Source organism: Fringilla coelebs (assembly GCF_963513975.1).
Source record: "Fringilla coelebs genome assembly, chromosome: 4".
NCBI lineage: Eukaryota > Metazoa > Chordata > Aves > Passeriformes > Fringillidae > Fringilla > Fringilla coelebs.
In genome coordinates this window covers 10,876,386-10,890,786 of record NC_140032.1, presented here as the reverse complement: position 1 = coordinate 10,890,786, position 14,401 = coordinate 10,876,386, and the positions used below count along the sequence as shown (strand labels likewise).

General features: G+C 38.7%; 1 protein-coding gene across 2 annotated transcripts in view; it reads right to left on the bottom strand.

Moving 5' to 3' along the window:
- Positions 1-5,266: 5,266 nt before the first annotated feature.
- ACOX3 (acyl-CoA oxidase 3, pristanoyl) overlaps positions 5,267-14,401 on the bottom strand; it is a 31,837-nt gene continuing 22,702 nt past the window's right edge. For both annotated transcript variants that reach the window (XM_084205288.1, XM_084205289.1), the window contains exons 14-18: positions 12,995-13,110; positions 10,287-10,461; positions 9,739-9,806; positions 8,926-9,012; positions 5,267-5,832 (exon numbers count right to left, since the gene is read on the bottom strand). In XM_084205288.1, the coding sequence (XP_084061414.1) occupies positions 5,713-5,832; positions 8,926-9,012; positions 9,739-9,806; positions 10,287-10,461; positions 12,995-13,110 (566 nt within the window). In that variant the 3' untranslated portion in view covers positions 5,267-5,712. The remainder of the gene's footprint in view (positions 5,833-8,925; positions 9,013-9,738; positions 9,807-10,286; positions 10,462-12,994; positions 13,111-14,401) is intronic.

Below are 14,401 nucleotides of genomic sequence, written 5' to 3'. Positions count from 1 at the left end.
ATGACCTTGCATTTTCTTACTCTTCCTGTGACACTCCTGGTTCATTTAGAAAAAAATTCAATCCTCTCCCAAATACATCAGAGAGAAAAGCACTCACCTTCCCTCAGCTCTGTCTGGCCTAGGATGACAAAATCTCTCTTTACCCCTCCATTTTTGAAGGGGATGTTGCACACTTGGGTCAGCAAAACCAATCTGGTTTAAACTTATTATGCATTTCAGATTATATCTGTTCTCACTTAATTCACCAGTCCACCAATTCTGCACATTTTAATAGAAGAGATTTTAAAATTGTTTCCAGCTTGTAATATAATTCTAATACTAATACTAATACTACTACTAATACTACTACTAATAATAATAGTAATAAGCAGTGGCAGGTCTAGGATTATCCTTAACAACATCCCTAAAGCACAGAGAATGATTTCTCCACTGATGGCTTCCTGAGTGTGTTTGCTGATAGACAGAATTCTGATATTTTTCATCTCAGTGTCATGAGACACTGAATATGGTGTGTTAGAGGTACATGTCTATGTTGCATGTCACATATATGCAAAAACCAGAGTTTGAGATTATCTGGAATGAAATCAGATTTGTCTGACAAACTTCTGATTGCTATTTTCTGTATTGCTATATGGTAATTATTTTATTAACTTTATCCCCCTTTAGGTTTTCCATTAGTTTGTTTTTCATAGAATCAAGTTTGTCACTTTTCATCCTTTTAAAATATTGGTAGAACAGCTAACTATAGCCTGGTGGACTTTCATTGATACTCTTAAATATAAGATAAATGAGTGTGCTTAGGCCAGTCAAGTCTTCACCCTTTTTTGTTACATGGCTCTGCTGATTTTTGTGCTTACCATAGTATGTGTGGCTTAACAGCTTTCTGTTACTGAGGGATTGGAAAGTATTTCATCACATCTCTGTGATAAGAACACATAAATACAGCGCAGAACCACTTGTTGAATACTTCTGCCTCTTTATAAACCATTTTGTTATTGAAGCTCATATTTTTGCCATAGCAAATTATCTCTGCCTATACACGTTTGTTTTGATTCTTACATCTTACAAAACAACCCCAAAACACTGTTGAAAGAGGTTTCATTCTCAGGCAATGGGTGCCCATTGCTTGTGGACAGCTGCCCCAATAATCCTGTGCAGTGGTGAGGAAGTTGTGAGTGCAGTCAGTATATGCTCTACAATACAGTGGCAGTCTGGTGGCTTTCCTCTGCATGCCCTGGGAGCTGTCCTGGCCCATGGATCACACATGGAAAGCATGAGTCACGTCCCAGTCACAGCCACAGGACAAACTCCAGATCCATGTTGGTCCTTCCAGGCTGTCTTCTAATTCCTGGTTATCACTCCATGGCAAATATGCTGCCCTTCTGAAGAAAATGACATTACGAATTGAAGCATTTTTTCTATCAAAAACCATGTCATTTAAAAATATCCTTTGCTTAAAACAAGGAATAACAATGAAAAAAAAAAAGTATTTAGCAAAGCTCTGTGTAGAGAGAAGATGACAAGTGAAATGAGTTGGGAAGGGCAGGAGGATGGAAGAACATGGGCAGGTGAAGGCAGCTAATGCCCAGTGATTTTGGGTTCTTTGGAGACTGATACAAATCTCAGCAGATGCTCTACACTAAGACAGACCAAACAAAAAATGTAAAAATGTGGAAATTGCCTTCAGGAAATACACTGGGAATTTTTCTAGCCAGGCACTTACTAGTCTATTATTTGACAAATGCACTGAAGAAAATCCTAATAGAACTTGAATTTATTCAAGAGGGATTCATGCTGAGGCAATGCTGAACAACCACAACCAGGCTGCAAACACTTGAGAATAAAACAAGGCAAGGTAGTCAGCAGAACTGCTGCTCTTAGCATTCACCTCTCTCTCTGCCTTGAAAGGAACTGATGTGAAATGCTCTGCTGTCTCTCATTAACCTGTGACTTGACTGGCTTGGAGAAGAAGGAAGCTTTGTGCTCCTGTTGCCAGCGCTGTGTGCAGCCCGCTGTGCTCCAGCTGACCCCACCTGGCTGCAGCGTGTGGCTCAGATTAGACCATCACATGGATGTCTCATGCAGCAGCTCCCTCGGCCTGCAGTGCTCCTCAGGCCACTGAACCCAGCTGAAATGATCTCACTGTGACCTCAGGCTAATGAGGATTGGGAATAACAAAACCCTGGAGGGCTGTGAAGGTGTGGTGCTAGCAGAGGACACCCTGTGATGTCCATATGGCTGCAACAGAGAGACAGACTGCTCACACTCGTAGCACGGGCTGGTGTGAAATCACCACTGGTGTTTGAAAACACATTAAGTCAGTAAAGAAAATATATGAACAAAGGCAAACAGCAGAGGAACTTGCATCCCTTCAGAATGTGTGATAAATCATGAATTACCGTGGGAAGGAGGCTTTCAGACAGAAAGAGCAGCATATGAGTCTATTCCTTCCTGCAGAAAACAAGAACCTCTGAATCCAGATCCACAGACATGGCAGGGCTTCCACCTGATCCACAAAGCACTCCTGAAACTACCCCTCCTAAAAAGGTGATGTGAAATATTCATGTATTTATCTTGCCACATCAGCAAGGGAGGCCAGTGCATTCCAGCACACATTAACAATTTCAGTCTTTCTGTTAAAACCTTTTTGCTTTGAGTCACACCAGCAGCAGAATCTTACCACAGAAGCTGTTCCTGGTTTGAAACACCTGAGCAGGTAGGTGGTTTGACAGTGACAAAGCAGAAAACTGCCACTGTCCAGGAGAGGAGCAGGGCACAGGGCACTGGGGAAGCAGTCTTAGGGCTCTTTCAGGCCTACTTGGACTCAGCTTTCTGGTGCCTTCATGTGGCAGCTTAAAGGGATGGGTCCCTGAGGCCAAATTATTTTGGACTGAAGCTATTTGACTGAATTTGACCCAGCTCCCCAACCAAGATAAATGACACTTCCAACTTTATTTGGCATTTGAAATGGGAGGGAAATGACTTCTCTGTTCTGCCAGAGGTCTCTTTTATTTAATGTTCTACAAAGAGGAAGAAACTGCATATAATAATGACATCTTGTGGTAGTTGTTGAATTATTGCTCTATGATTTAGTAGATAATTGGATGCCAAATTTCATGACATCTCTCTCTTTCCATGCTCTGCAAGTTCAAAGTTACAAATTCCCCTGCTCTGAGAAGCTGGACGTAGAAGATCTCTGGAACTGTTGACTTCAGAGGAAATTCTTCTCATTCAATTACATAGATCTGACTAAAAATACAGATCAGAAATTCATAGTCAAACCTGATCACAGTTACCCAGGTATTCATACAGGAAATACTCCTTTTGATAATGTTGAGTGCAGAGTGGCTCTGGCCCATAGAATGAGCCTGCCTTTGCTGCACCATGGCTTTGTACTGGTGTCAGAATAGAGTAACAGCCTTTGCTGCAGCCTGCAAAGCCTGACAGCTGCTGAACAGCTGCACTGAGCTTGCAAACAGCCCTGGTGAGCAGCCACCAGCACCCAGTGGCTGGGGATGCAGGATTTTTTAATGAGTAAATACCCAAGGCCTTACAGTGCTTATTTCAGCTTTGGTGCTCAGGTCTGTAACTCCTGCCATCAGCCAGGTGTCCAAGGGTCCCATGAAGCTCTGAGCATACTGCAGGCTGCGTGACATTTCTTCTTTAGGGTCCATAACTGTGCTATTTTCCTGAGTACCCCACTTTGCCTGCCCATAATCATGTCCTTGCTGGTGCAGCCTCTGCTGTGCTTGCTCTAGTTGAAGTTAGAAGCTTTTCAGAACAAACAGCACTTTTCCTGCCAGTTTGTACAATCCTTATCATCAGAGAGAGGCACAGCTTGTATCAGAGAGTTTGGCTGCTGCCAGAATAGTCATAATAAATAAGATTAGCAGGGAGAGCTAATCTCAGGGATATATTTTTACAGGGCATCTGTTCATCTTGTCATGTGTTTGGTGAGTATCCTTGTGGTTCACCAGGTCTCTGCTACTGTGACACACTTTTGCTGTGGTTTCTTTTATTGGGATGGAGCTGGCTTAAGCTAAATGCCAAACACCTTTGTGTTTTCTTCTGGGCTACCAAGGCCTCGTAAACAGACTTATAGTTTATACACAAGATTTACACACAGCTGTTTCCCAGCTGTGGGGAAGGAGGCAAGAAAAGACTGAGTCACTTATGGAGAGCTCGGAGGTGATGGTGAAATCACACACATGTAGGCCAGCAAATAATGCTGCTGATCAGCATTGACAGTGCAGAATGGGGACTGACAGATCAGTGCTACTCCATTTAATGGTGCATGGCATGTCTTCTCCATTTCCCTTTTTCCCTGCCAGAGTTCACATTGGATACTGGGCATTACAAGCTCTGCCTCTTTCCTTCTGAGACCCTTGTTGGATTCCCCACTGATATGGAAAGTTCCTAAAGATAATCATGAGACCTCATGACTCCATAACATCTAATGATAGGTGTTTAGCTGTTTAACTGATCTATTTTTTCTTCCATAGGATGATGCCACCTATTGGACTTTATTAAAAGAGGCAAAACAGTTTAAAGAAAATAAACACTTTATACGGGGTTGGTTTTTTTAAGCAAAGAAGGTTAAACTTTCCTACAGTTCAACTGCAAGAAAAAGAGCTTCTATTAGGACATCCTGAGTTAAGGTACCTCATTAGAAAAGAAGAAAGAATAGAGGCAGAAAAACCACAGGCAACACTGACTATCTCTGGTGAAGAAAAAGAAATTAAGGAGAAAAAATACAGTTTAATAGGATAGCTTTTATCCATTTTTCCAATGGGACTATAAACAACAGCCATAGAATTTTAGACTTTTTGTTTGGCTTCTTTGTTTTTAAACTGAAGTGTGTTGAGGGTGATAATTTTTAATTGACCTTGAAGTGGTAAAATTATTAACATTTAAGACTGCTGTCAGTCTGGCAAAGAAGTTATCTTTACTAAAAGAACATTCCTTTCAGCTAAAAGCTAACAGTGTGATCATTTCCAATTTCCACTTCTGAGCTAAGACAACACAGGGTGTGCCCCTAATGAGAGCCATCTTCCCACACTGCCACGTTACTGTTTGGTTCCTCAGAACTGGGGCAGCCAGCAAGCTCCTGAAGGCATCCTGTGCCTCCAAGGACAGAACCTGCCCTTGTGACACTGAAACCTGCTTGACCTGACCTCTTCCTTTCTGTTCTTCTGAAAGGCAATACAGGTTGGTTCTCTGCAATCTGAGGACAGGGGAGCAGAGGGAAAGATGCTCTCCCAGTGTTTTCTCACTGTAATCATAGTTAATACAGGTTTTGTCCAGCCTGTCCTAATTTTTTTTTTTTGCCTTTATCAGCTTACTCATAATCCCTGGTGGCAAATGTTTTTTTAATTATTTATCTTCTGTAATATGAAAGTAACAACAAGAGAGTGATTGGAAAATCTTTTTAATATAAACTTTGCAAAGCAATGATTAAAATAAATTTTCTTTTTTTTTTAATTTAATTGAGTAAATATGTATAGTGTGCAGATATGTTGCTCTTGATCTTGTCATTATTATGTTAACAGTCCCTCAGATCAAGCTGGACTTGATTTCAAAGTTATTTTAAAACTTGGCACCTCTCAATGAAAATCCCTTCCATTTTCAGCGTTCCTAGGGTCTCATTTCCTCCTGATGTTTGTAACAAGGTATCCATCTCAGGCCCATCCAGACTCTTAAAAGCTGTTTGGTTTACAATCTTGACCTCAGCCTGCCTATAACAGGTTTATTCATGCAAAATTCTGCCCACCATGAAGGTCTGTTCAGAGCTTTGTTGCCTTGAAGGATCTCTCCCCACATATTTTTATATAACTGCAAAATAATAATAATAAAAAAGGATTAATGCACAGAGAAGAAACAAAACTTCTGCAAGATAAATTATTAATGGCTGAAATGAGATTTTGATTGAACTTCTAGATAACAAATGTGAATAACTATGTACAGGCAAGACAAACAGAACAATAAGAGCAAAATTTCAAAGTACTGTAAACATCAGATTTCTGTGTAAATCATTTAGACCGTCCTTGGATAAGAGCAGGAAACCAGAAACCTTTATTATCTCTGGTTCTCAACTTGACAGGAGTTGTGCTATCAAAGGTAGAAATTTGGAAACAAGGTTATATTAAGCCAATCTTTGTTCTGCCCAAACCTGAGGGCTGTGTCTGAAAGCACTCACGGACAGCTGGTGTTATCTTGGTTTGAACACACTTCTGGAAAGCAACAGAACTTCTTTCCCAGTGTGAACTGTTTGATTTGAGCATAAGAAGTTCTTCTCTCATGAGCAGATTGCTTATTTGTCATTTTACTAATTGGCAGTTTTTTGCGGAAGAGTTAAAAAGAAGCAAATTTTGCAAAAGTAGAATTTTAGCAAAATTTGTTAATTCGTAATTAAAAAAAGCTTAAAACTTTAAATAACTTTATAGAAAAATCAGGAAAGAAAGAACATCTTTTCAGCAGTGTAACAAAATAATAATGTAGTATAAAAGCAGTCAGTGAGGTAAGTGAAATGCCATTTTTCTTCACCAAAGGATGCTGTGGCCCTAAATATCTGTGATGACTTAAATAAATATTGAAATAGAATATATTTAATATTAAATATATTTTACCTTGATTACATGGGCTAATGTTAACTACTTATTCCATTCTAATTTTGATTAAATATTGTCTAACAAGTTTTAATCCTGAAGTAAATGTGGCAATACCTTCACAGACTTTGGCTGAGACTGTCAAAACTTTTATGGAGAAATTATCCACACCATCAAAGTTCCTTTTAAAGAGAATCTGAATTCTTCTTTAGGGCTTAAAGCTGCCTATAAAAAAATCTGAAATTTTTTCTCAGCTCCAACAGTGTGATCTGTGGTTTATGGTGCAAGGCACTCCACTGCAGCACAACACAATTTATCCTGATTTAAATTCACCTTTTTGTTATACTTGGATAATCTATTCTTTAAAATACTGTAATTTTTACTAAAGTGTTTGCATTGGTTCCTAGAAGGTGCAAAGATAGCAATGAATAGAGGATTAAACATAGACAGGCAGGAGACAATGATCTTTAATAAGTATTTTGATTGAAGGATTGGCAGCCTTTTTTGAATTTCAGTTGAAAATATTTACACAAGTTGAAAACCAGACTTACAGGCAATTCAGAAAACCTTCCTGAATTCTATAGAACATGGGTTGAATAGCACTGATTAAAATTATTTTCTCAAGGAGTCAATGAATTTACAAAAAAATAAGTACATGAGGAAGTGTTTAGATTCCTACATGCATTTCTCACATATTAAACTCCTAATATAGTATCTAATATTAATAATTCTCTGTAGCTTCTGCATTTGTGAGAGTTAAGAGGTACCCAAGGAGGAGCCAGCCAACTCCACCATGAGAAGCTTTGTCAGCTACTGATAAGAAACCTCCAGGTGACTGCTAGAAAGGGGGTACTATTCTAGGAATGGATCACTGTATACTTGTACCATATTTTATATTTCTGCCTATAGCATCTGCTCACAGCTTCTGCTAGAGACAGAAAAATGTGTTAAAATGGCTTTTGGCCAATACAGATACTTGGAACACGTTAACAAACTACGTTCCTTCTCTGAAGTTATCTTTGGAGCTTCCCTCCCATGACCTCCTGCATTAATTTAATCCTTGAAAAAACCTACAGAAATGGAAACAAAGTTTCCAGTGATGATTACAGCCCTCTAGGAGATGGCTGGTTAGGTAGAGACAGCCTTTCCTGCCTCACTTGTAGAGACTGCTAACAAAGTAATCATTGTGTTAGGTCAGCTTAGAAACATCTGTTCTGCCCTCTGTATTGCTGGATCACCATGGGAACAAGGGGCAACTTCAGAGAAGAATTCACACGAAATACTGAAAACCACGGAGTCTGATGCAGCATTCCTGTCAAACATCCTGGCAGGCTCCCCAGGCTCCAGGGATTGTCTGCAGCATCCATCCCCACCAACCCAAACTACTGTACTGTGACACTGGGCTCTGCAGAATAGTTATCCCACAGCTCCACCCTGATGAGTAGGTTTGGCTCAGTAAGCAAGAATTTTGGTTTGTTAAGATTTTGGAATAAAGACAGATCTTGAAATATGTCAAAAAAAAATGCAGGGAGGGACCAGGAGCTGTTGTAGCCAACTCCATGATGCACTACATCCCAAGTCCTGCTTGTAGGTCTGATTATGCCACTTCAGAAAGGATAAGGCAGAAGCAGAAAATACACAGAGAAGGAAAACAAGCTCTGTCAGAGGAATGTAAAGGCTCCCAGAGATGGCAAATAGATATGGGCTGGGACTAGGAAGCATTTTCTCACAGTACTCATAATTAAATTGTAGAAATGATGGTGTGATATTATAAGCCAAAGGACAGCTGAATTTGCAAATGGATGGAAAAAAAATGGAAAATAGCCACATCTGTGGCAACTAAACAGAATGACAGAAACAGAACCTATGGCATGAGACATCTCTTAAACTGCCAACAACTGAGGCATTAGGAAAAGAACACCTCGCTATTTCATCTGTCCTCTCTTTGGCCATCCATCCCTGTCAGGCACACAGTATTCTGTGAACTGAATCCAGCACGGCCCTTCTTATGCTCTTTACTCTAGCTTTGTGTAATTTTTTGTATACCAAAAAATTTCTCTCAGCCCTTTTCCAGTTCAATGCACAGATGCCCACAACAGCAAACTACAGCAATACTGTATAAGTCTCCCATTGAAGCTTATCTCCAGTCAATGAAAAAGTTCATTTTCTGCTGACATCAATTTAACTCTGGTAGTATGTTCCACTGAAAAATTGTCTTTCTTTTCTTTTGTACTTGTGAAATGTCTTGAATATGTTAAGACTAATTACAGGCAATAATCTTCATAATTAAAATTACAAAATTTACAATGGGTTTTCTTACCTCTCCATTTGCTTTACCAATGGTAGAATTGAGAATGAAGTCAGAAGGAGCAAAGACATCAACCAGGGCAACTGCATCATCTTTCAACTGTTTAAAACCAAAAGACATACATTTGGCAACTTCTGTAGTTGTCTATGGCTGAACTACAGAGCAGCATAAAAATTATTTTCATAAAGTACCAGCTTTGATAATTTAAGAGAAATCCACAATAAATAGCCTAGTTTTATTTTGATTTTTTTCACTCCCAGGGTAACTGCCGAAAGAGACTGTATTTCCTCCTTTACCTAGGGGGTTTCAAACACATTTGAACCAATATAGTGCTGTTCACATGTATAAACACATATATTTTGGGACTTTAAAAACATAAGGACCAGATTCTTCTTTGAAATTTTGCTGACCTGCAAAGAATATGTAGCAGATTGGAAAGCTTTTGTGCTAAGAAAAAAGAAAAAAAATCACAAACTAACTCAACAATGAAATAAAAACAACTGGATTGAAACATTTCACTGGCTTTCCAATAAAGATTGCAAGGCCACAAATGCTATGGTGTTATTTGGTAGGACATATTTTTTTCCATTTACTGATAAATAAATTAAGACTAGATTCAGGGTCAATGAGTTGCTAAACTTCACAGAAGATTATTCAGAAACCATGACTGTAATATCCTACTAACTTACCCCATGAAGTACAGAATAATCTGATGAATATAACTGATGACTATCTTTTTTAGTGATTATATAATATATACTTAATCACAATAATTTAATCCCAACTACATATTTAATCACAATAATTTAATCACAACAGGCTTACCCTGTAACAGAGCTTCAGAATAGCATCCTGAATAAATTTCCCAGGTTGTTCACCTGAAGCATAGCCACCTTAAAAATATTCACAGAGAAGCTTATACCAGTTAAGATCACACTGATGAAAACTTTTTGCCAAGTTCATGAGTTCAGTAGTCAAGACTAAGTAGCTGCACCTGTGTAATTGAACTGACAGTCTTTCATTAATGAGCTGACTGCAAAACTTAGTCTAAGTTATGCAGAGCCTTTTGCAGTGACAAGCTACACTACAGAATCTTGCTGCCTATCCCTCATCCTCTCACACAAGCACTGGACCACAGCAAACCTGTGATCTCTCTATCATCTCTGAGTTAAGAGACAGACTTTTGAGTTAATTTTTCACTGCAGATTCCTACTCCTGAAAATTTGGCCGAGAATGATTGTTTTGTATTAAACAAGCAGTAAGAAAATGCTGTAACATAAATCATCACTAGGATTCCCTGCCCCATCCAGGGAATACTTTTTGTACTTTTTATAAAAGTGACGTGCACAGCACATTCAGGGAGCTAATCTCACCTTGGTAGAGCACAGCCAGGTGTTTACTCAAGGACCAGAGCCCATAGAGAGCACTGAGATCCCTCAGCACTGGCTGCAGAGCTGCTGGGACATTGGGATCATGAGCGTAGTCATGGTAGCGCTGTAAGGCTGTCTGCTCAATGAAAGCCAGAGCCAGAGACCGACAGTAGTACACCTGAGGAGACAGGGAAGGAGAACACTGAGGAACAAAACACAAAGAACCAGTCCTCAGCCTGTGCAGGATGGCATTGGTCTGGTGAAGTTAGTGGAGGTCTGCTGATTCAGTGTGATGATACAGTTGGAGAAATTCTAACAGTAGGAGAAAACACTTTCCACAATGTCTGTGCAAAGGTTAGTTATGGAATGTCTCATGAAATGCCTATTAGAAGTAAAATTGAGTGCCTATTACTAGTGTAATTTGGCAGTTGCACCCAGGCTTCATGGGATAAAGAAGCTACATCAGAGAGAAGAAAATGTAAAATCAGATCTGCTGATTTTAGGATTGTTAGGAAACCTACATGAATCTAGAAGGAAAAAGGTAGGTTTATATTTATTTAATATGATCCAGAGTTTTATAAAGAGAATAAAAAACATTCCTATTGAAAAATTATTACAGCCCCTTCAAATAATAAACAAAAATCTGATCATGTCAGCACGAGTGGATTCTGTTGATGGATTGCAATAGATTGCAGTATGTTTTGAAGAAACTATGCAACTAGTCCTTGCCAACTATCTGATGAGAAAGACAAGTCACCAGTTACTGTTAATGCAAAGTATATAACCCTAAATGATTGTATGTACTAACATAGGAACACTTGTCTACATTTATATACTTCAACTTTGCTATATGTGCTGCCATGGAATAGATTGCTGACTGACAACATTCTAGCTGGTGAACAGCAGGGAAATATGATGCCATTGCTGTTCTAGCTGACTTGCTGCAATGATGTAACTCATGTTTGTTTTAAGTTTGTTTTGTAAAGGTTTGGGTGTTTGATTTCTTTCACGTAGAATTAGTTGATTAGTTTTAATTCTTTTATTTTAAATACTTGCAATACCCTTGCATTTAGATCCACTGCAGCCTGTAAAGAAAGCATGTTCCAAAGATCACTGTCTCTCTCAACAGCAGCTGCCCAGTGGCACACTTATGTCTAAGCTCAGATACATTTATAATTAGCAAAATACACATCCTCTAGTCTTTGCAGCATTAAGGAGGACTGCCCCCTTACTAGATGTTTTTTTGAGATATGCTAATTCCCTAGTCAGAATGAAATGCATCTTAACATCCCAAATGAAACATTAAGAATTGTTTTGCTGTTCTCCACTTTAATTCTGTTTTCCTCTTTCCCCATTGTTTGTACTTCTGTACTGTTTCTATCAAGCTGTGCTCAAACCAAAATAACCTAGGGATAGGCCCGGAATCTCTTCCAGATCCCCCATAGCATGAACAAATATTTTGTATTAGTCAACCACTGGGCTGACAGAAAAGTGTTTCTTTATGCCTAGAAAGTTTTAAATCAAATATGTACATGCCTTCAAAGCATACCTTGTAAATCATTTTCAAATGTTTTTGAAGCATGACATTTAAAATAAAAAGTACTGCTGTCCTGAGGATGAATTGTAGGGAGAAAAGAAAAACTAATGACCTACAGTATATCAATGCCGATCTCAAAAGCAGTTGTGTGCCTGAGCCTCTTTGAATTTTAAATATAATAGATAAGACAATCTTCATACTTCTGAGTTCACCATTCTCTCTATTGCACTGGCCCCTGCACCAGCCTCACCAGAACCTGGGTAACTGACAGGCTATCAGCCTGGAGTTTCTGGTAATTCCCTTTGATTTGACCCTGAAGAATTTCTCTAATAAGCTGCTTCTAGGGTAAAAGCAGGAAAGATTTTCTCCCCTCTACCAGTTAAAGCCAGGCTGGGTTTTTCTAGGTGCAGAGTGGAATGTTGACTACTCCTTTCTGCTGTTTTTTAGCTTTGCAGATAAAGTAAATGACACCAACCACCTTCAGGGAACTGACCTTTCTCAGTGACAAATGACAAGTGCTCATTCTTTGGATGTGAGCCAATTTTTCTCAGGGAGGTAGCAGAGGAATCCGGTGAGCTTGGGGATAAATACTGAAATTTGGAGTTAAGCCATTCCTAGCTGCTAAAACTCTCTGGTGAAAAAGTGGATCTGCTATATGTAAATTGTCAATGTTTCCTTTTCAGGTTCCAATGCTGTCAGTCTGGTATCTTTCATGAGTACTTTGCACTATAGGAATTAGAGATGAAAAAGACCTATTAGGTCATCTAGTTTACCTACCTGCCAGAGCAAGATTCTTTCCTACACTATGTATTTGGCCACAAGTGCAGATGGAGAAGTAATAGTCAGATGCTGAAGTGCCTTTAATACTAACAGATTCAGTCTTCAGAAGTTGTGCTATCAAAATTGCAGACATCACACAGCACATGCCTGCAACTTTTCTGAAGAGAAATATGTCCTGAACGTATCCTGGAAGACTTCTGCTGATGGCAACTGTCCTCATGCTATCATGTTCTATGCAATGCACACTGTCAGGTATTAAGTTTTATTAGTTATTTGAATTGCTGCTTTATGGGTCAGGAAATGGTACTTTATGACAAAAGAAGATAAGACTAACAGAAACTGAAAGACCTGGATGAAAAGAAATTATAAAATAAGAAAGATTATTAACTATTACCTGACAGTTGTTTTTTGCCTCAAAATCACTTTGTCCAGCCTGCTTCTCCTTATTCATTTTTAGGTCACTTTCTCGGAGCAGGTAGCAAACCAGCCATTTAAAAGCTGCTAAAGGAACTATGAAAAAGGAAAAAGCAAAATTCTTAACATTCACAGTTATGATGCAAGAAGTCACGTGAAAATTCTACTGCAGACTCAGATTTTGTTACTTGAGATGAAAATTGAAACCATTAATTAATCAATCGATTGACATGTTACTTTTTCCATTAATTTAGATACAATAAATATCTGGGGAGAACAGTCAGATTTTGAGGGTACAGCGCAGACATAATCATGTCTGGCCATACACTACTTCAAACTGACCCCAAGCTGGAAGACAAGGTGTATCCACAGCTCAGTTTAGACTTCTTACTTGAATAAATATATTTTTTTTTCATATGAAGACTTAGGCCTGCAAGGTACAAAGTCTCTTCTGAGAATACAAGAACAGAAGACAGTCCACAATTACAGGAAGCATATGACTTCCAACACTGTTTTCACTGGTGGCTGAATGTAATCACATTTAAATTACTAGCTTTGTACATAATTGTGTCATATTTCTAAGAGCAGCCTAGAACTATTAAGGTAAAAAGTTATTCAGCATAAAGTCCTTGCATGAATGCAGCTTGCTTGTTTCTTAGCTGAACATTAAATGTAGAAGCTACCTTAGGGTATAGGGAGTGTTTACATGCTGCCTAAATTAAGGCATTCAGATTAACAGTCCAGTTTCTAACAGAACAGATCAAGAAACAGATTCAGACATTTTTTAAACTATGGTCTTGTTAAGTAGGTACTGCATGAGAGGAGAGAACACGAGCTGCTCTCTCATTATGTGTTGATATTCTTTTAAACTTTTGTGTCCAAGGGCCAATCTGGGCTCAGAGATACACACATGGGAACAGCATCTAATGTCATCCTTTACTTGATTATAGCAGAGTAAAGCAGGAAAAGTACAGGGAACTCTTTTTGGACCATTACCAATTTTTCTCTATACAACAAAAAGCATCTGTCAAAAACAGATGAAGGTCATGTCTTTTCAACATGCTTGTAAATCCCTTGTATGGTTTTCTAAAAGAAGCTATTTTAGTGATAGAAGGGAGGGGCAATCAAACCCCTTGGAACTGGAAAACAGCAATACAGTGGTGAAAAAAACCCTAACTCAGAGATGCTATTTTAAGGGAAAAAGAGAAAAAATAATATCTGATGCTATCCTCCATTCCAGAACTGAATTTGGGGGAAATAGAATGTATTTTGAAATGCAAACTATGTTCTTAGTAAATAAAAATGCATGTAGTACAAAAAATGTCAGCAAATATGACAAATATCTAATAAGCAGCAAAGGTTGAATCTCAAATCTCTGGATCCTTTC